Source organism: Callionymus lyra, chromosome 7 (assembly GCF_982586985.1).
Source record: "Callionymus lyra chromosome 7, fCalLyr1.hap1.1, whole genome shotgun sequence".
In the NCBI taxonomy this organism is placed as follows: Eukaryota; Metazoa; Chordata; class Actinopteri; order Syngnathiformes; family Callionymidae; genus Callionymus; species Callionymus lyra.
This window is the reverse complement of record NC_141824.1, coordinates 26393106-26414464: the sequence shown is the minus strand read 5'-3', so window position 1 is coordinate 26414464 and position 21359 is coordinate 26393106. Positions and strand designations below refer to the sequence as shown.

At 43.3% G+C, this 21359-nt stretch overlaps 1 protein-coding gene across 1 annotated transcript in view; it reads left to right on the top strand.

The window, feature by feature from the left end:
* Positions 1–21185, top strand: part of nbeab (neurobeachin b) — a 259858-nt gene extending 238673 nt beyond the window's left edge. The window contains exons 46-56 of the mRNA XM_087795938.1: positions 25–177; positions 3626–3793; positions 9768–9857; positions 10641–10818; positions 11520–11591; positions 12083–12238; positions 12335–12505; positions 16582–16683; positions 16745–16941; positions 17031–17182; positions 19279–21185. Coding sequence (XP_087652064.1) covers positions 25–177; positions 3626–3793; positions 9768–9857; positions 10641–10818; positions 11520–11591; positions 12083–12238; positions 12335–12505; positions 16582–16683; positions 16745–16941; positions 17031–17182; positions 19279–19369 — 1530 coding nt within the window. The 3' untranslated portion in view covers positions 19370–21185. The remainder of the gene's footprint in view (positions 1–24; positions 178–3625; positions 3794–9767; positions 9858–10640; positions 10819–11519; positions 11592–12082; positions 12239–12334; positions 12506–16581; positions 16684–16744; positions 16942–17030; positions 17183–19278) is intronic.
* Positions 21186–21359: the final 174 nt, after the last annotated feature.

The following is a 21359-nucleotide window of genomic DNA, read 5'->3' as shown; positions in this document are numbered from 1 at the left end:
CTGTGGTACCTCTCTGTCATTCAGGAACTGACTCCCGAGTTTTACTACCTCCCGGAGATGCTGGTCAACAACAACGGCTACCATCTGGGCATGAGGGAGGACCGGACGATGGTGTGCGACGTGGACCTGCCGGCCTGGGCCAATACGCCAGAAGACTTTGTGCGAATAAACAGGATGGTGAGTTGGATTCCTGCGCCCAACACATGTTCTTTTTCATACTGAATTGGTAGCCATTTATTCATAACCTTGGACTTTGAAAAGGGAGGTATGAGGTCAGTGGTTGGAGGTTAGGTGTAGGTTAGCTTTGGCCTTCATCCTCCTCAGATGAGACACGTGGTCATAATTCAAAACAGTAAGACGTTTATCCCAAAAGTGGATTGGAAGTTCCATGGAGCAGAGGGTCCATGAGCAAGGACCTAAAATGTCAGCAGTAGTTTCGTGTCAGGGACTCTTCCTGCAGTCATGTGTAGTTCCAGTTCTAAGTCTCAGAGGGATCTTGATTGATATAACGTTGGCTCGACGGAGAGAGGTGTTTGAGACTAGCAACGGTTTCCTGTTACAGGACTGGAAACGTATTAGCATTTAGAAGAGTCTAGAAGGAAGCCAAGAGTCCAAAGACATGTGTGAAGCCAATTTGTGTCCTACTTTAGAAGGTGTTCCTCAGTGGAGCCCACAAGAGCTTAAGCTCCATGCTTCTGAACTCCATTATTATCTTTGTCTTGGTCGTCGGTGTGAGACCAGGGAGTGTGTGTACCGTGTGTGTATCTGCTGCTGGTTTACACACCCGAGCTACAAGAACGGTACTAAGAACAAACGTGACCTTTTCAGCGAGAGTGACAGAGCTAGGCTGGCCATAGAGGCGCTGACCTTTCCTCCCTCCGCCCCTCGTGGTCCGGCTCGCACACCAGAGGAAGGGAAAGCGGGTAGTTTGCGAAACATGTCTGTTGTTGGATGTTGGTGTGTGTTACAGTCACACACCCAGAAGATCCTCTGCCTCCATTTTTGTCGTTTCTTTTGTTCTCCAGCCTCCCCACTCCCTTTATTATTCCATTTCTGTCAGTGAATCCTCTCTCCCTCGCCTCCCCCCTTCCCCTCTCTCCCTCCTACTTCCCATCTTTGCATGTGCCACTTTCAATTTGGCTGATATGCCCTGTGGCAAACTCTGCCTCAGTGTGCTGGAACAGGCTTTGTTGGTAATGGCTGTTATTCCTGACGCGAGGGGAGGAGAGTAAATTCCTGCAGCGCAGCCTCGCACCGTCGTGCATGGGAATTATTGTGTGTGTGTTGTGTGTGTGCGACGACTGCAGCCTCTCCACGTGCGTGATAATTATCAGCGGTATCTGGACTCTCTCACTCCCGTCGGTGTCGGTCGTTCGTCACCGTTGCCGTGCTGATGGTTTTACGGTAAACTGGATCCTCGTTAGTATCGAACCGAGTTTCTTTGTCTCCAGACGCTCCTGGTCTGAACCCACACAGACATCGGATACGTGTCTGAGCAGAGATGATGCTGGATGAGCTGGAGGTTCTGAGTCCACATGTGAAGCAGCATCTTCCTTCTTCACACACGCCCAGCAGAACCTCAACCCTCATTAAGACTGTTTAAATTTAGTTGGTCCTTCTTATTAGCACGTTAGCTACTAGTGATGCCTTGATGAGACTTCAACATTATTTTCAAAGGCCACGTTTTGCTCAAAATCCAAACCTCAGATCCTCTTATACTGTGAGCACCATCCGAAGACACACACAACCGAAAAAAATAAAAATCAAAGTCATGAAGCTGCATAAAATGAAGCACGGTATAGTGCATTAGCCTCCTAGCTCAATTAAATACATTAAGTCATTGAATAGCTATATTAGTAGAGTTCATAAGCATATTTATTCATTTTCTACCGCTTTATCCCTTGTGGGGGTCGCAGGGAGCCTATCCCAGTTTCATTGGGCGAAAAGCAGGGGACACCCTGGACAGGACGCCAGTCTGTCATAGGGCACACAAAATCAGACAACCATTCACACACACACACTCATACCTACGTGCAATTTCCCAAAGTTCTCAATCAACCTCTGTTTGTTTTTGGACTGTGTGAGGAAACCGGAGTTCATAAGCTATGCTATATAATCTAGTTAGCCTGTTTTCGAAACAATTCCTCTGTTGGTTAGCGTTTCATTTTAATTTGTCCTCCCATTTACTCCATTGGAACTGAATATGTTGCACGTTACCAACACCAGCTCATTTGCTGCTCATTGCCATTGGCTTAGTGAAATTCAATTAAAGAGCAACTAATGTGTTGATTTAAGTGTCTCTTCAATAGATCTTGAACTCTATTGTACTCATCAGTATGTGTCTGTTTTTACAAAACTCTCTTTTCATTTAAATATTTATATTTATTACAAAATGTGAATAAGCCCCGCCCACTAAAAACAGTTATTATTTACCATAACCAAACCCACTCTGCTGTGATTGGTCAAACATCAAGGTTTGTCACCATGCGTTATCAATCCCGGAAGTCTCCACCTCCAGCAGGACTTGTTGTATAAACAAAGCGGGGAGTGCTAACAGCTGGCTGGAGGAGGAGTGAAGCCAATATTACGTCATAATGGAATGTCGTAACCTCTCGTTCACCCAGATTTCAGACGGAGGAGAACTTTATAAAGTAATAAGTTCAAAACATGGTCATGATGAGAGACTTACTGCATCTTGAAGAGGAAGACTTCAACATGATGAAAGATGTGAGTGAGTCAGCAGAGTTTTACATTAGTTGCCTTTTAATTAGCACTTCGGACCGTTAAAAAAAAAAAAATCTTCTAAATTAGCAATTAATCTCCTGCAAGTCGTCATTGTTGTTATACGATCTATGTTAGCCGCTGGTCTAAAGTAGCTTTACCCATCCATCTGCAATAGCTATTTAGTTACATTAACCTCTATTAGCACAGTTGCATTTTTACATTCATTCATTAAAGTAATTTTGCTACATCATGTATTAGTACATCACTTATCTCAGCTTTAAGATTATTACTTGGCTACATCACCTACTTTAGCACCTTCTCATCTCACTATGAATAATACTACCATGTCGCCTGCGCTAACTATTGAGCTATGGTCGACCATATGAGCTGGATCGCAATCTATACTTTGAAAATCCATTTAGTTACCTTATCAACTAATCTTGCGACTCAACTTCATTAGCTAAACATGGAATGAAATGTGTGGATCCATTCTACCGGGTCTATGTCCGGTCACCTGCTCTCTCATTGGAACTAGAACTGGTTCAATGTGTGGAAGGCCAGTACTAAGCATGAAAGTGAGATGTTCTGGAAACATAAGAGTTTTTTTCGGAAAAAGCTGATGAAGATTTAACAAAGTTTTGTCAGAAAACCAGTGTCTGTTAGGACTCTGGTCATGAAGGAAATACAATGCATAAGAAAGTGAGCAATGGTAAAACAATTATTGGGTGTTTTCAGCCCCTGAATGCCTCACAGATTCCCTGGCATCACGTCGGTGGTTGTGTGTCGTGTGTACAGTAAGCAGGTTGTTGTTCTGCTCGCTGGCGTGTGGAAGTACAGTTTGTGTTGTGTGTCTGCGTGCGGAGTCGTGCTCACCTCTAATTGCCCGTCTCTCCTCTGACAGGCTCTGGAAAGCGAGTTTGTGTCGTGTCAGCTGCATCAGTGGATTGATCTTATTTTCGGATACAAGCAGCGAGGCCCCGAGGCGGTGCGCGCCCTCAACGTCTTCCACCAGCTGACTTACGAGGGCTCCGTCAACCTGGACGCCATCACTGACCCCTCCCTCAGAGAGGTAAGGGCACGTCGCCATGACAACCGGGCGGCAGCAGGTCTAGATCTGAGGAGAAATGAATGTCAAATGTTAAAATAAACCAAATGATCACATGGAGCTTCAATGATGGAGGCGAATGATCATTTTGATGAATTAACAGGATAACAATGATGAAGAAAAATAGTGACAGAAGTTGATTTAAGGACAACAATTTATATATAAATACTGTGTATTTAAATTATTTCTTAACAGATGAGAATGCATTTCAAATGTTTTATTGCAAGATAAGATAAGATTGTATGATTATATAAAAATAGGGAACAGTAAGAGAAAAATAATGAGAGAATAAAATATGAAAATATGAAATAAGAGGATGATTAGTCAAATATTAGAAAATTATTAAATAGTTGTTTTTATCCTTAATATTCAACTAAATCAATGGACTCAGAAAACAATAGAAAACTGTTATAAGAAAAAAAAGAATAATTGAGAAAATAATTATAAATAGTTAAAATATAGATTTGGACATTTTGTTAATTAAGTATAAAAAAAAAGGAAATAAAAATGAAATAAAAAAAATAATTCTGATATTGACAATATGACAATAAATAAATGAAAATAGTGCAAGATAAATGTTCAGTCAAGAGCATACTTGAGACTGACATTAACAGACATTTCTATTATTTCCTTTTGACTTTATCTCCACGTTGACCTCCGGGGTCAAGAGACAACTTCCTTGTCTGCGTGGTGTCCATGAATCAATGACTAAAGATCCTGTCCTGCAACTGTTTTTTATTCATCCCTCTCTCTTCACCTCCCATCTCTCCTCCGTCCTCCAGTCTGCTCGTGATGTCATCAGATCAATGAGCGGGAGCTTTGATCAGTCCACGGAGGTCGCTCAGTCAATAGCGGGGGAGTGAATCCTCTTGTTCTTAACAAATTAATAGAATATCTTTGGAGGGGAGAAGACGAGGAGCAGCAGCTGCTCGTCTTTCTGCCCGTCTCTCTCTCTCTCTCTCTCTCTCTCTCTCTCTCTCTCTGTGATATCCACCATCTGCCGTCTGCAAAACAAGTCATTTATATACTGTCACTTCCAGCGGCGCCTTTATTTATCAAGTGACCATTATGCAAATCACCTGCACAGGATTTTGGTTGATCTAATTACCAAAACCGTATTGTGAAGCCGCAGCTTTTCATCATTTTGAGGGACGTTTGTTCTTCAGGTTGAGGATGGGAGCTGTCTCCAGAACGCTAGCTTGACGCCGCCCGCACGCTAGGACGTCGACGCCTCGAGTCGGCGAAGTTGGCGCGTGACGTGTGATTGTACTTGTGCTAATTACAAAGGATTGTTGCGGCGATGAGACGAGCACTAATTAAGACGGGGCTTCATCTCTTCACTCATGTTTGGAGATCCTGCCGCTGCGCTTGTTTACCTGGAGTCCAAGACAAAGTTAGTGTGGACGAACATTCCTTGTCCACACCATCAAGTTTTCTCCTGCTGGCTTGGACGTGGAATAGTGTACGACAGTGGTCTCGTTAAACTGAAAGAGAATAAAATCAAATTACTCATTTGTAGATTCGTTTTACAAATTTACAAAATGTATGCAACTATTTATAGTATAACAGACCAAGTTGGTTCTGGTCCATGTCCATAAAGTCAAACACAAACCTTGAACACAATACGCAGTTCAGTTACAAGAAGCAGAAAACCACAACTAATTAGATGGCATTGCTGCACTAATGGCTACAAAAAAAATTCTAACTAGTAATGGGTTGATGACTGGGGCCTCATGATACAGCATCAACTGAATCATAATTAATTGTGATACACTTTGAAAGGCCACTAGATGGCACTCTCAGTTTGAAGTTAAATGAGTAAATCAGAGACAGTGCCATCTAGTGGCCTTTCAACATGATGTGTGATACAACGTGATACAGTTGGTGTTGTATCACTGAAACTTGCTGCAAGAAATGTGGAAATAAATGCAAAGAAATAAAAGTGGATGTCTATTGGAAGCTTTCCAGAGTATCATAGTAGTCAAGTTTCAGATTTTTAAATAAAAATGTAGACCTTAAACGAATAAAAACCATCTCACATACACACTAGCAAATCAAGAGAAACATGAAGGAACCTCTAGGAATAATTTCTTCAATGATAATTTACATTGGATTAAGAAATACTTAACAAAATACACCACAAGCCTTTATATTGAGCTATCTTAGGTTCTGGAGACACAAATCGTTGAACTAAATCACCTAAAATTAGAAGTGTTTTTGCAACGATACTCTTCTGTGGTGTGGGCAAAGAATGCTGGCTGGTTCTACCTTCACACATACAGTATGTTCTTTTTTTGGTCATTCTATTGTGTCTTCAAATTTCGAAACTATTTAAGGTGAGGCTTAAGTTTATTTATTTTATTAAGAGACGTTGAAAGATCACAGTGGCAAGCAAGCGTGAGTGATGCTGACTCAGCAAGGTGTAATGTGGATAAATGCCCGTAAAATCACACGGAAGGTGCCAGTCGACTTGAGCTCTGACGGGATCCGAGCTTGTCAGGTAAAGATCCAAACTGGCTCACAACAATTAAGGCATCTGAAATGTCAGGAATTAGAGGTCGTGAGCGATGGTTTTTCCGCCGGCGTGTCAGACGCGAATAATGACGCCTCCTGACATGCAGGCGGGCGACAGGGTGACAGCTCTACTGGGCACGCTGCCGGAACAGCAGTAGTCCTCTCCTGACAGCTTTCTCTGAGGGAAAAACATGACAGCGACCCCTGGATTTAGACCCCGGCGTGTCACTCACAAGAGAGCAGACAAATGATTCATCAGCAGGAATCCATCTGGGCTTCGGCTGACGCTGGACCCAGTGGTCCCTCCTGACTCTCAGAGTCCACCGTGATGCCAACACGACATCATTTAGGCAACATCTGGTTCTCAAGTGGAGAAACATTAACAGACGCTTCAGCTCCAAATAATCTCTCACAATCATAAAATAATCGTCACCCTTCAAATACTTTTGATTTCCTGTTTACTCAACCCAGCTAATGTCTTGAGTTTACTTGAGGGTTTGGATCAGCAAAAACATTTACTCAGGGGCCACATTATATGCTAAATATACTATGACTGTTGTGAGGGGCCATTAAGCTAAAAGAAAGCAGCGCAGACGCAAACTATGATGAATAAAGAGGAAAGAAAAGGCATTAAAAATAAAAACCTAACCATGCCAGTTATATATGTGTAATTTAAAAAATTGAAAACGGATATATATATAATTTTTTTCTAATTATGAGATCAATATTTTATTTTAAGAGGCAAAAAATATTCACCAAAACACCTAAACAAAGCACTTAAGCAATGGATTATTATTTTTTTTATTCTGGTTATTTACTAAATTGTATTGTTATTAATTGAATTTTTTAATTTTGCTGTCATTTTTCACACTACATGATCTACATCTAGAATACATTTGACACCAATACAGTCAAAGGTCAGAAAAGAATGACATTTTAAACAGAATCATCTTAAACAGATTAACATCAGCATGAGAAGAATTAACTCCATCATGTTACTGTGAGTGAAGAAAATCTGATTATGTTGGTGATGCTTTTTTTTCTAATCTGGGGTCACAAGAATATCTGCTGTCTGTAATCTGACAAAAAGGATGGGGAGGGAGGATGGGGGGGGGTCTCGTGTTGTGGCTGCAACTGCTGATCTCAGGTGTCATGACTCAGCATGATCCCACGCAGCTTAGCAGGTCAACGCGAGGCCGTGTCTGACAGAGAGTTGCATGAAAGGACCAGAGGATGCTGCAGGGAGGTGGGGGGGGGGGGCGACCAGAGTGAATGCAGGGAGGGTTTTCTAGCTCGCACCTGTGCTGGAGGTATGTGATTCATAAGACGGAGGGGAGCAGGGAAAGAAGGGTGGAGCTGTGGACAGATGGCTGCGTCGATAAGTGACACTAATCATCCAAAAATGAGCGTGAAGTGACTTTAAGTAATGAGCCGCCAGCTCGTCCTCAGACAGTGCAGAGAAGTTCCTGACACGACTCAGACGGGATTAGTGCCGACGCACCTGAGAACCATTGACTCGTGTTGATCTTCACTTCACCTTCACGCACGGGAACGCTTTTTGGTTGTTTCACTTTCATGCTTATAAAGTCAAGTAGAGCAGACGTGGGCAAAGTGCCCTCAGACTGTATTTATACAGACCCAAGATCAGAGTAGAACATGTAGTAAACTTAACTATTTTATTTTGAATTTATTATCGTGTTAACTTTGAATGCAACTGTCTAAAGTTCTTTGTTTGGGATTGTTTTCTTTATTTCTTTGTCTTTTTGGTGAATATTTCTCCTCATTTTTTGAGTGAATATTTAGATCAATATCTACATTTTTACTAAATGATTATACTGTAAATATTGCTTTTTTTTACTTCTCTTTCTTTAAGTTTTCCATCATAAAAAAACTGTTTTTTGCTGTCCACTCACAACAGTCACAGAATATAATGTGGCCACTGAATAAATGTAATTGCCCACCCCTGGACTAAACTGATTTTAGAGATTGTTTTTTTTTTGCATTCTTCACCCTGAATATGACTTAAGTGGTTGTTTTAGTCACGTGGTCTATTGAGGTCTAAAAACTCTCACTTTAAATCTTTTATAACGTGTCAAACTAGCATCTTTAAAAGGATATTCGGGTACAATATTTATGAATCACATTTCTATGACAGTGTTTTGACTTAAGAATGAAAGTTTTTCTATACATTTTCAAATAATTAAAAAAGAAAAATTTGTTGCTCCTATAGAAAGTAGTGTATTTGTTAATATCCTGTTAAAAAATGTTGCACTTGAACACGTCTGACAGAGGGAGCTGTAATTATCGCGTCTTTAACCATCGTGGCAACGATCTTGTGATGTTTTCCACATGTCCCTCTGAGCCTTTCTGATCTCTGTATCGCATTTCTGTACTTGAACACTGATTGTGACCTTCGACCTTTCAGCCTAACCTCAAATCGCTGCCATGTCAGCTGACCTGACAGAGGACGTTGTAAAGAAACGCAGCCTCACACTTAATAGTTCCCAAATGTGTTCCCAAATCGAGAGAGAGAGAGAGAGAAAAAACAACAAAAAAAAACACTTTCACTGACAGGCGTGCACAGAGTGGGATCGGAAGTGACCGCTGGGTGTTTGGGGGCGACTTTTTTTGGTTTCGCAGGTGGCCTGTCCTGATCCGGTATCACCTCCAAACCTGGCGTGCCACGCTCTGGCATGTGTTAGCCAATGGCTGCGTCTGATCGTGAGTGTTGTGTACAGGCGGGAGGACGATGAGGGCCGGTCAGTGGGGCGTAGGGGGGGGAGGGGGGGGCACGCACGGTCCCATTGTGCTGGGGTGGCAGTGACGGACGTGGAGGGACTGCGATGGTGGAAGTGGCGGCGGTCACATCAATCACCGGGCGGGTGCCCCACTTTCTCCCTCGACCAGTTTTTTTTTTTTGGGACGTGAAACTTGTATTCTAATTTTAACAGCCATTTATTCCTGCTGTTGTTCCACCGGTCCACTCGTAAATCACTCACCTCACCAGGTGGACCTGCCTCCTCCTCTTTGTCTGCGGCACCATGAGATCCAGAACCGGGCCGGGCCGGCTGTGGTTCTGGCTGCACGTCACTCCAGGTTAACATTCGTGCAGGAGGGAGGGGGGCTGGGGGGTCTGGAAATGGGAATGGTTAACTGAAGCATGTTAATAGGGAAAGGCTTGTCTCTTCCATACTAACACTTGGATGACTCTGCAGGCTGAGGGGGTGAGAGAGGAGGGGGGAGGCGGGTTGGGAGTGCACCCCTTTCCCTTTAACTCCCCCCCCCCATCCTCAGAGGCACGGCTGAGTTCGGATTTGCTTGCATTGTCAAGTAACGCATTGACCCATCACTTTGATGCACATCGATTGTGACAGCCGCTCTTTCTCCCTCCTTCTCTCACTCCCTCCATCCCTCTCTCCCGCAGGCCACGGAGACGCAGATCCAGAGCCTTGGACAGACGCCATCTCAGTTGCTTATCGAGCCACATCCTCCACGCAGCTCCGCCATGCACCTGGTGAGAGCAGCGAGCATGCTGGGAGAATTCTCTGCACCTATCTCTCGTGTGTGTGGACGAACCATCATCTCACTGCAAGGAAACACACATTCCCCTCGATGTAGGTCACCACGTTCACCGCCCGACGCTCGCCTCCTGGCGGCCTGGCACAAAGGGAAGAGTGCTCCCTAGTGGCGGAGCGGCGACACTGCACCACTCACTCGTTACATCCTCCCTGCGAGAATCCTCGCCGAGCCGATTCCTCTTGAGACCTTTTAGTCTTCTCGTCCTACAACACATGTTGTAATCCACTCGTGTCATGACTCCAGCAGGATTAGGTGTCAGAGCTGGGTCCAGTTCAGAAACACATCACTTCCGCATCAACGATTTCCACAGAGAAACTTCCCAGACATAGAACCTGAATGTTTTTACAGTTTCACCATTTACTCAAACACATCTTGATCCCTACATTGAACTCACAAAAGCACCACAGATTGGTTGTTATTTTAGCTTAATCTAGTTTGACACCAAATCCTTTCTATAAGGTGCATTTTCAAATATTTTTTACTAACTATTTCCTTCTGTAACCTATTATATTATCACATCATAACATGTCTCTATGTTCACCAGCATAACCAAGGGTTCACTTTCTACTAAGCCTGTGAATGGAACCAAGATTTCAAAACTAAAAGTTTCCACTGGCTTCATACTATTTTAAATTCATGCATCAGATTTGAACTCTTGGTCTCCGCAAGGAAAAACGGAATAATAAATACGATGAAAAATCTCGTTTTTACCCTCCAGAGTCCTCTCATGTTCAAGGACCAGCTGCAGCAGGACGTCATCATGGTGCTGAAGTTTCCCTCCAACTCGCCAGTCACCCACGTGGCGGCCAACACGCTGCCGCACCTCACCGTGCCCGCCGTGGTCACCGTCACCTGCAGCCGCTTGTTCGCCGTCAACCGCTGGCACAACAATGTCGGTGAGTGGACGGAGAGCGATCTGTTAGAAAAGTGATACGACTTTAGAAGACGAGGAACCTCTACATGTACTTTGATGAAACTGTGACGTTCAGTTGAACTTCAGCGAAGGATTGTTGCTCATGATTAGCATCACCAGCCACAGAGAAACGTCAACAGATGGTCGATAATATTTCTCGAATGATTTCATGAACCGATCGCACACATTGATCGTCCAAAAACGAGGCTCACATGCGATGCTGACCACAGCTGCGGCTCTGTGGAATCACTTCATCTCCGCTCACGGCCAGCTGGACACGCCGCAGCCTCCCAGGTAAGTGGCCGAGAGCGATTCCACATGTTCCTCCGCAGACATGTGTGAACAACATTAGCCACACAGTTGGCCCCCACCTCGGGGTCAGAGGGCCCAGCCCATGGTTGCTAGGAAAATTAGGGCGCAAAATTCTCCTCGCACACCTCCATCTGTCGGAGGAGAAACTGGGCCGGAGGAGCGACGGAGCTGGAGTCTAATGAACAGCTGCAGCGAGGAAATGTGCGTCACAATAATGGTCATAATGGGGCTCGGAATTTTCAGCGTTTGCTTTTTCTGGCTCCGGGTAATCAGGTAGGATGTCATTCAAGGTGGCAGGGAGGAAAATAGACTTAAAACTCTCGTCTAAAAATACTGATGATTCCTTCACGGAGTGTTTATGTCTGTCTGCAGGACTGAGAGGAGCTCCAGGATACTCTCTGGAACAAGCTCATCATCTGCCCATAGAGATGGACTCACTCATCGGTGAGTCAGATCCTTAAGAAGTCAGGGAGGGGAGGAATGATGTTTTTAAAAAAAAAAAGGTTAAATGGGGTGAGGAAAAGATGGTGGGAGGGCTGTAGTAAGAATAAGGATGTTAAGAAGGACCTGAGGAAATGAATGAGGGAAAGTGAGGAGGTAAACTAGGGCCTGGTGGACGGGTGGAGGAGATGAAAGATGGTGAGGGAAGGACATTAGGAGAAGTTTTGTGAGAAAGTTTTGAAGGACGCATGACAAGATGTAAAAAGAAAAGGAAGTGACGGATGATCTGTTCAGGATGACGAGTGACTGGATGTCAGGAGAGAGAAAGGAAAGAGGGTGTAAGACAGTAAAGGAAGTGAAGAGGATAAGAGAGAATTGAAGCGCTAAAGGTTACGCAAGGAAAGTAGAGGTCAGTGTGAGGAGGGCAATCATGATGGAGTTTGTTGGCGAGAGAAAGTGTCGGACGGACTCACTGGTTCTGGTTCTGGTTCTAGCCAGTAACGGCGGCAGCAGCAGGCGTCAGATCACAGATCTGGTGGATCAGAGCATCCAGATCACGTCGCACTGTTTCGTGGTGACGGCCGACAACCGCTACATCTTAGTGTGCGGCTTCTGGGACAAGAGCTTCCGCGTGTACTCATCTGAGACAGGTGAGTCCATCGACCCCCCCCTGACTCATGAGCGCCCCCTACTGTCGTAGAGGCAACATCTGATCTCTGCATCTTCTTCTCGTGTTGGGTTTGCAGGGAAACTGACCCAGATCGTCTTCGGCCACTGGGACGTGGTCACGTGTCTGGCCAGGTCGGAGTCGTACATCGGAGGCGACTGCTACATCGTGTCGGGGTCCAGGGACGCCACACTGCTGCTGTGGTACTGGAGCGGGAGGCACCACATCATCGGAGACAACCCCAACAACAGTAAGACCCAGTGACAGTCATGAGTATGAGCATGAGTAACATTAGTGTCAAGTCACATGACAAACTGCTCAAAAATCCATTAAATATATAAACTGATCCCTCGTTTATAGCCAGGGTTACGACCTGAAACCCCTTTTGGTGGTCATTGGGGCTTCTTTGAGAAGTGGGGGGACATCCTGAACAGGTCACAAGACACACAACTATTTACACACACACTCTACCTACAGACAATTTCCCCAAGTATGTTTGTGGACTGCGGGAGGAAACCGGAGTAAACCCAGAACTTTAAAACGCCACACAGAAAGTGTGTCAGTTGCCCCATCCAAGCTGGAAGTGAACCTGCAACCTTTTTTTTTTGCCAACAATGAGCCACAGTGTGCCCCTTGTTTAAATTAACAAAACATTCTTCATCAAACTTATGAACTCAACATTGTAAAAAGATGCCATTTCTCACAACAACCCTCTCAGTAACGGTGACCTAAGCAGCTCCCGTAATGCTTTGCCGCCCAGCCAGCCAAACACAGCTCTAAGTCCACTCTTAGTTTGAAAATGATGCCAGGTTTTATTGAATAAGTGGATCAGAGCCAAAGATTATAAACCGGAGAGTTCCATTTAGTGGCCTTTCAAAATGAACGTAATGGATCATGATACGGTTAATGCTGTATCATGAAGCCTCATCAACACATCACTAGTAGCGACCAATCCGCCATCACTTGATAGAGCAGTGTGTAGAAATGTTTATCTTTAGTTTAAATCAATCTCTTTAAACAGTGTGAACAGCGAGACCGCAGAAGGTGAACCTATCATGTGGAGCCAATGTATAAATCCAAATCAATGAGAGCCTTTTGGCTCAGCTTACTGACTCTACCATTCCCTCACTCATGAACAAAACCCCTGAGAAAGAAGCTACTGGTTGTTTGAAGAACATCAGAAGTGCAGCTCAGGCTGAGACTTGTGCGGGTCAGAACTCCAAAAGGTGGATGGATAAATATTCCATGAGGTGATGTAGGAAGCCAGTGCTTTGATCGCAGCAGGAACAAAGAGAATCTACATGAGAAATCAAATCAAGCGGACGGACGAGGGGAAGATTGGTCGTTGGCTCTGCTCTGATTTATTAGCGTGATCCTCTCGTCTGCTTTCAAGTCCAGGACTCCAGATGGTTTGCCGTTCACAGCTTCGGACCCCAGCGTGCGATTCCCGCTCGTGCTGATTGTTCAGAACCTTCCATCACAGTCCAGGAAGAAGTCAGGAAAACGGAAAGCGAGAGGCAGAAGTGTTTACGGTTCCAGGATGGAAACTTTTGTTTTGTTTTTTACGTTGGAGAATCTGTGCTTCGTCATCGTCACCAGCGTCTCCGGATTAGACACAAGTGTCCACTAATTAACTGCTGAGGCGCCGACAGTTAATTAAGAATTTCAACTTGGATGCCTCCAATTAGCAGAGGGCAAGAGTGTTACAGCGACGGTATTCCCTCAGTGGCGCCGATAATCCTGCGACAAACAAAAGACATTCCAAAAACCTTTATTGACAAGCAGTGACAGAACAAAGAATGTTGGAGCAAAATGAACGGTAATTAAACCGAAGATGGACGACAACGCTTTTACTTAATTTGTGACCTATAAAGATGTTTAACTGTTTAAGATAAGATAAGTTCCAATGTTTTAAATCATACATAGAAAGAAACAAACTCAAAGATCAGAACCAGACAACTGTAACATAAGAACCAATTGTAGGATAACAACCAAAATGTGTAACACCTGATGCCAAAAATATAGCCTGAGATCCCAAAATTGTATGGTCAAAACCCCAAAATTGTGAAAGTGTAGCATGAGAAGAAAAACTTAGTGTCAGGACCCAAATCTTGACCAAAAAAATGTATGATCAGAACAAGATGCCACAGCATTGGAGCCATGATCCATAGCAACACAAGACACTGTAGTATTTTGTAAATGAGGAGTAATGAGGGCCTGGTGGACGGGTGTAAACATACTTCCTGTTACAGAAAGTTTACATAAATACATGTTTTGTTCAGCCCGCGACTTACATTGTGAAAATATTATTGTACTCTTTGTGATTGAGTTTGAAAGCCCTGATATTAAACACTTTTTTAAGTCTTTCCTGGTGTAGGAAACCAAACTTCCACGTATATCTACGATCTCTGAGATTTCATTAGCATCAGACGCTCACGACACACCGCAGAAATTGATTTCCTCTGCGCCCCAAAAGGTTGCGCGTGTCTTAACCGTGTAATAATTAAAATAACGTCGGGCTCAATCGCGACTCTGCCTCTCACAGCAGCAGCCAGTAATTGTGCCGGCTGACTGCGGCTCGTCCCAGGAGGGCGGCGGTGACGCCGGAGCCGGTGCAGGGTGATTGAATCCATTGTTGGGGAAGGTGAGCCGCACACGCTTCCCCGCTTCCCCCTGGAGGCTTCTTTCTGACACCTGTCCTATTCAGACCCACGCTGCAGTGGCTGACAGTAGCGCTCAGGTCCAGGTCTCTCAGGGACGGTGCTACATCGATCACACTGCAGCCGTGACTGGACCACTGCAGGAGACAATATAGAGAGTCCAGGCTCTCTGGGGGGGCGCAGTGGAAATGTCTGACACGTCTCAACATCATCTACCAGGAAGAGATTGTCATCCAGGTGTAAGGATGAGACTTGCTGGGAATCTTATATCTATAGTTTCTATGTGTACAAAGTGTAAACCGAAAGTATCCCCTGAACCTGACAACATCAGGTGGAGAAGCAAAACGATGGAGAATCTACCAGAGTAGACTCTGTAGTCTTCTGCTATGGAACTTTACCTAAGTGTCAATGCTACATTTAACAGTTGTGATACTGTGCTTTTTGGTCTTGGTACTTAACTACCAATTACAACAGTATCTTGTGATGCTATAGATCGTGGCCTCAATGCTGTGGCATCTTGTTCTGATCAGACATTTTTTTGGTCAAGATTTGGGTCCTGACACTAAGTTTTTCTTCTCATGCTACACTTTCACAATTTTTGGGTTTTGACCATACCATTTTGGGATGTCACGCTTTATTTTTGGCATCAGGTGGTACACTTTTTGGTTGTAATCCTACAATTGATGGTTCTGATAGTACACCTTTTGGTTCTTATGTTACAGTTGTTGGGTTCTGACCATAACCTCTTCGGTATCTCACGCTTCATTTTTGGTTTCATGAAGTACAATTTTTGGTTTCAATGCTACAGTTTATCGTTCTGATAGTACAGTTTTGGATTCTCATGCTTAATTTTCAGGTTGTGACAGAACAGTATTGGGTTCTTTTGCTGCAGTTTTTGGGTTCTGACACTATAGTTTGGGTTTTTACAGTAGAGTTTCGGGTTCTCATACTAAATTTTTTGGTGCTTGCAGTACAGGTTCTGATTCTCACTATATATCTTTTAGTTCTTTGCTACCGTTTTCTGGGTCTGACAAGAGTTTTTTGTTCTCATGCTAAATATTTGGGTAATCATGCTAGAGTTTTTGGGTTCTGACAAGAATTTTTTTTTTGTCTCAAATCTCAAAAACAATATATAAAGAAAACAAACTCTGGTTGCCTATTTAATTCTTAAGTATTTACAGAAAACTGTTTAGTTATGGTCACCATGGTAGCTGGCTCTACGACAGGAATGGATTCTCTCTCTAGTTCTGAAGTGACCTCATTACACTTCAGTGTCAGGAGCTTCCACCAACATATAACACACAGAACCTTGTGCTAAAGATAAAGTCAGAAGTGTTTTAAGAAGATTGACGTCTGTTCACTTGATTATGAACATTCAGAGGACAGTTGCTCCCTCCAGCAGTGTGAAATCTGGGTTTATGTGTGTGTGTGTGTGTGTTGGTGATCAGTGTTCTTAAAGAGGGAGAAAGGTTTGATGGCTGCCGTGAAATTCCCCTCACTAACCCCCCCCCCCCCCCGGCCCTCATCAATCATGTGACACGCGGAATAGAATCAGGAAGCTCTGCTGCCGTCGCATTTCCATGACAATTCTACCGGACCTCCCCGCGAGCAGATGGGAGTCTGCTGGTACCTTCATTGATTGAATGGCTTCTTTCACTGTGTGCAGGTGAGTACCCGGCACCACGCGCCGTCCTGACAGGTCACGACCAGCAGGTGGTGTGTGTGGCCGTCTGCGCTGAGTTGGGCCTGGTCATCAGCGGGGCTAAAGGTCAGTGTCGCCTCAGTCCAGAACCGGCTCCACGGACTCAAACTCGTTTCTGTGTCCACAGAGGGTCCGTGTCTGGTCCACACCATCACTGGAGACCTGCTGCGAGCTCTGGAGCAGCCGGACCACTACCACTGCCCGCGGCTCATCACGGTGTCCAGCGAGGGTCACTGCATCATCTACTATGAGAGGGGCCACTTCTGCAACTTCAGCATCAACGGGAAACTTCTGGCGCAGATGGAGGTCAACGACTCCACCAAGGTACGACACAGGGTTTGAGTTTTGACACCTCAACAAATGAATACTCTGACCTTGACGGTTCCAGTCTTCACATGTCTGTTATCTCTCAGGCCATCCTCCTCAGCAGCGATGGACACAACCTGGTGACGGGCGGTGACAACGGGGTGGTGGAGGTGTGGCAGGCCTGCGACTTCAAGAAGCTCTACATCTACCCGGGCTGTGACGCCGGCGCCCGAGCCATGGACCTGTCACATGATCAGAGGTCAGAGTTGTATTTATCTTGCCTAGTCCCTGCCCCTCGTCCCGGGTATCTGGGATAACCTCGTACCCCCTGGAACCGAAAGAAGAAAAGAGGCTATAGTTCCTGAAGCATGTGTAGATAGGGCGGTGAAAAAATATCCATATTCCAATATATCACTATATAAAAATAAATATTTACAGTGTTATTTTTGTGTTGCAATTGAACTTGCAGCCACTAGATGGCAGCAGTAAGTAAGTAAGTAAGTAAGTCATTTTTATTTGTATAGCGCTTTTCCAGACCAGGGTCACAAAGCGCTTAAACAATCAAAACAATATTCAATAAAGTATATACTTTAAAGGTCAAGATAAAACTGAGAACACAACAGGAGTTCCAGAAAATCAAGGAAAAGCCTGAACAAATAAAAACATCTTAAGATGTTTCTTGAAGGAGTCAGTAGATCATCAAACACAGAGGAAGAGGAAGATCGTTCCAAAGCTTAGGAGCAACAGCCTGGAAGGATTTCTCTCCTCTGGTCCTGAACCGTGTTCAGGAACCATCAGTAGATTCTGATCCACAGACCTCAGAGCCCGAGCTGGGGTGTAAGGCTGGAACAGATCACTGATGGAAGGCGGAGCCTGACCATGAAGGAACAAGAAAATCCTGGCGATGACTGAGGACAAGAGGATACAGTCAACTCCAGCAGCTCTTAAAGCTGATGTTTGGACATATTTTGGTTTCCAAGCGAATGAAAGCAGTTTCGAATACATCAAGTCATCCGGTCTGTTCATTCTTCAACACTTGAATCAAGTACTCGAACAATACTAGAAATATACAGTATACTTGTTCTTAGAGAATCGCCCCAGTATCATGATACGTATCATATAGCCACATTCTTGACAATACACACTACATGTAAATATGACTTATGTGCATTAAAGTTCCACTTCCACCAAGATAAGAAAACACTTATGGTTGGTCTTCATCTTCTGTATGAGAAGTCATAGAAGGAAGCGGTAGAATTAGTGATGAGTATTGAAAATAGAAAGTAGTTCGTGACAAGTCAGTTCATCGATAAAGCCCTGCAGCAGCAGAAAAATCCCCTCAGCGTGGTGCAGCGGTGGTTTCTCACAGTGAGTCAGAGTTAGGTGGCAGTGGCGTGCGAGGAGGGGATTCTGCTGCCGCTCTGTTCTTTGTGCTGCGGGGCCTCAGGACCGGCAGTAAAGTCGGCCCTGGAATCAGCTGCTATTCCTTAAAGGCCCAAAGAGAAGCTCTTGTGTCAAAGGAGCAAGAGTCAACATCAGTGAGTGTGGCTTCATCACATGTTGTTGTTTATTCAGGTATATCAGAAATAAATAAAAGTAACATCTACTGTAGGTTTACTTAATTTCAGTTATACAGTGCTGGAAATAGAACGAGCAGTACACTCAGGATTTAGTGTAAATGTGGCAACAGATTAATACTACAGACCACATGCAATACACTATATTACCTGAGGGGTCGTAGACGAGTCATTTACGAAAAAAAAAGATCAGACGCTCTTTATTTATTAATTAATTAATTATTAATGATTTATTAATTTATATAAATATACTTATTCCATTAGTTCTTGCAGGAAATATTTACATTTTTCAAAAACATATTTGAGGATGCAAGTAAAATAACATCATTGAAATCATTTAAAATTGGTAAAAATGTAGTGATTTATCTGGTATTTAAAAGAAAAAACCTAAAATGTTGAACAATTGAATTAATTACATTTATTAGGTGAAATTTAAAATGATTTTGATTCATGCCTTAAAGTTCAGAATAAAGTATACCACAATACATTTCTTTTTTTTATATCTATATTTGTCAAATCTCCATATTTAAATATAATATTTATTATTTAAGGTTACTGTGAGAGTAGCGGAGAATTTACCTGGTTTCCTCGCCCTGAACCAGAACACAACACATGTTTAACTCCAAATGACTCTATATCTTGTCCTTCTGACTTTGCCTGCCATTTTTTTACGTGTGTAAATATTTGTGTGTGTCTCTAAATTTTCTTCTGATATCTTGTTTGATCTAAAATAACTTGTGTTCAGAATCAATAAGGATGACATGTTGTTCACCTGCAGGACACTGGTCACTGGCATGGCCTCTGGCAGCATCGTAGCCTTCAACATCGACTTCAACCGATGGCACTACGAGCACCAGAACAGGTACTGACCCATGCGAGGAGCTAGAGATGATCCCACACTGAGCAGCCGCAGAGGAAAATCCCCGAATATCTGGCCGGAGGACGGCGGCGCTGCAAACAAAGAAGCGTTCACTCGTCTTCATCTCGGCCTCTGAGGGAAAACTGCTGCTGGTTTCTTTTCATGTTGCACTCATGGCTACAGAAATAAACGTTGGTTTCTCACCCGTCCGACGGCCGAGGATCGTCACACTCATCAAGACTGAGGGAGAACGAGGAGATAAACCTTTAAGTATCTGTGAAAACTTGCTTCGGGACCATGTGTGTGGTCCAAGTCATCCGTGTTCAAGCGTTGTATCACGTGTATGTGGCCATCGTCTGTTCCGTGGTCGACTGTGATGTGACGGAAATACATGAGGTTGCTGTTGACTTGTGTTTTAGTGTTGTTCAGTCCAGAGTTCTGTCCTTTGTGTAACTTTTGATACAAGTATAACCTCACGATGACGAAATATGAATTTGGGTTGACTTTTCTACGAAGATAAGACTTTTCTACAGGTTCAGTCGTCCATGTTTGTTCCTCGTGCATCTCAGTGGCTGCGTTCACATGACCAGCAACACCTGCGGAGCTGACGACAATGATCAGACATTAAGAGACAATCCTGTTCCCTCAGCACTCTGCCCTAACCCTCATCAAGAAACTGGTTATTAGACAAATCTCAGTGTATGGAGCCCTTTTGTTCGCAAACCAATCCAGCGTCATGCCTCTCCCCCCGGGTAGCTGGGATAGTCTCCTGGTAGTAGTAAGGTATATAAAAGTAAAAATAAATTAGTAATAGAAGATTGTTACCAGCTGACACTATTAAGCTATTAATAGAGTAACTTAAATAAAGTTTTTCTTCATATTAATCATTCTTTTTGCTTTAAATATTAAATGTTTTCTGTTGCACATTTATCACGTTACAAAGTTTACACAAATAGAGGCATGAGTTCTGAAACCTGGGGGAAAAAATTGAATTTATTCATTCATTTGTGTTGTTAAATTGACTAGTTATATATATATATATAAATAACAAGTTAGAAGTCTTATAATAAACAACTGTGTATTCATTTTATTTTATACTCGCTTCAATTGTAATGCCATTGTTGGCTATTTTAGTTACCCCGATGTAACAGCAGTTCTAAGAATAGGTCCACCCCTCTAACATGTTTAGTTACTGGTTTAACAGGACATGGACGTGACCCATGGAGAAAGTTAAAGAAGACACAAGTCTAGATCAAATTCATAACTTTCTTTTTCATAGAGTGTAATATTGCAGTAAGATAAAGTATATTTTAAGTGATACCTAGATGATTATCTAGCTAACTATATTTTACACCAATACTAAAAAGTGCTTTTAAAAAGATGTGAGATTCTAAAAGCAAAATATCTACGGGTCATTCCAGAACCTTCATACTGGATCATCCTCACCACGCTGGTTACACAGATGTCCATGTGGTCAAGAAGCAACTATAACAGTCACTTTTGATACCAACAAATGTTTAGTTCCTGCCCAGTAATCTTCTTATTGATTCAATTTTAGTGTCGTCTTTAACCCAAGTCACCGGATAGTTCTGCTCACAGCTGTCATGCGGACGCAGCCCATGTTTTGACTCATGTTGTCGCGAACTAGGAAGCAATAGTATGATCCCTGATCCAAATCATTTGTGTTCTATCAAGCTAATCCACCGTACTTTCAGGCTATGAGATTATGCAAACATTATTTTTTCATGCAAAGATTTGCATGTGAAACTTATTTATTATTGATAAGGTTACTTTAAGTTGTATTTCTTGCATTTAGAAATGTGGGTTTCATTAAAAGAAAAGATTGCATATATTAAAGTATTATGTTATGACTATTTTGGGTTGGTTTTCTAATAAAATCATGAATCTAAAAAACTGTCTCTGGTTACCAGGAGCGATTAGAAGGATGTCTGCTGCCATCTGCTGGACACGAATGAAAGATTGAAAGCTGATAAGACATT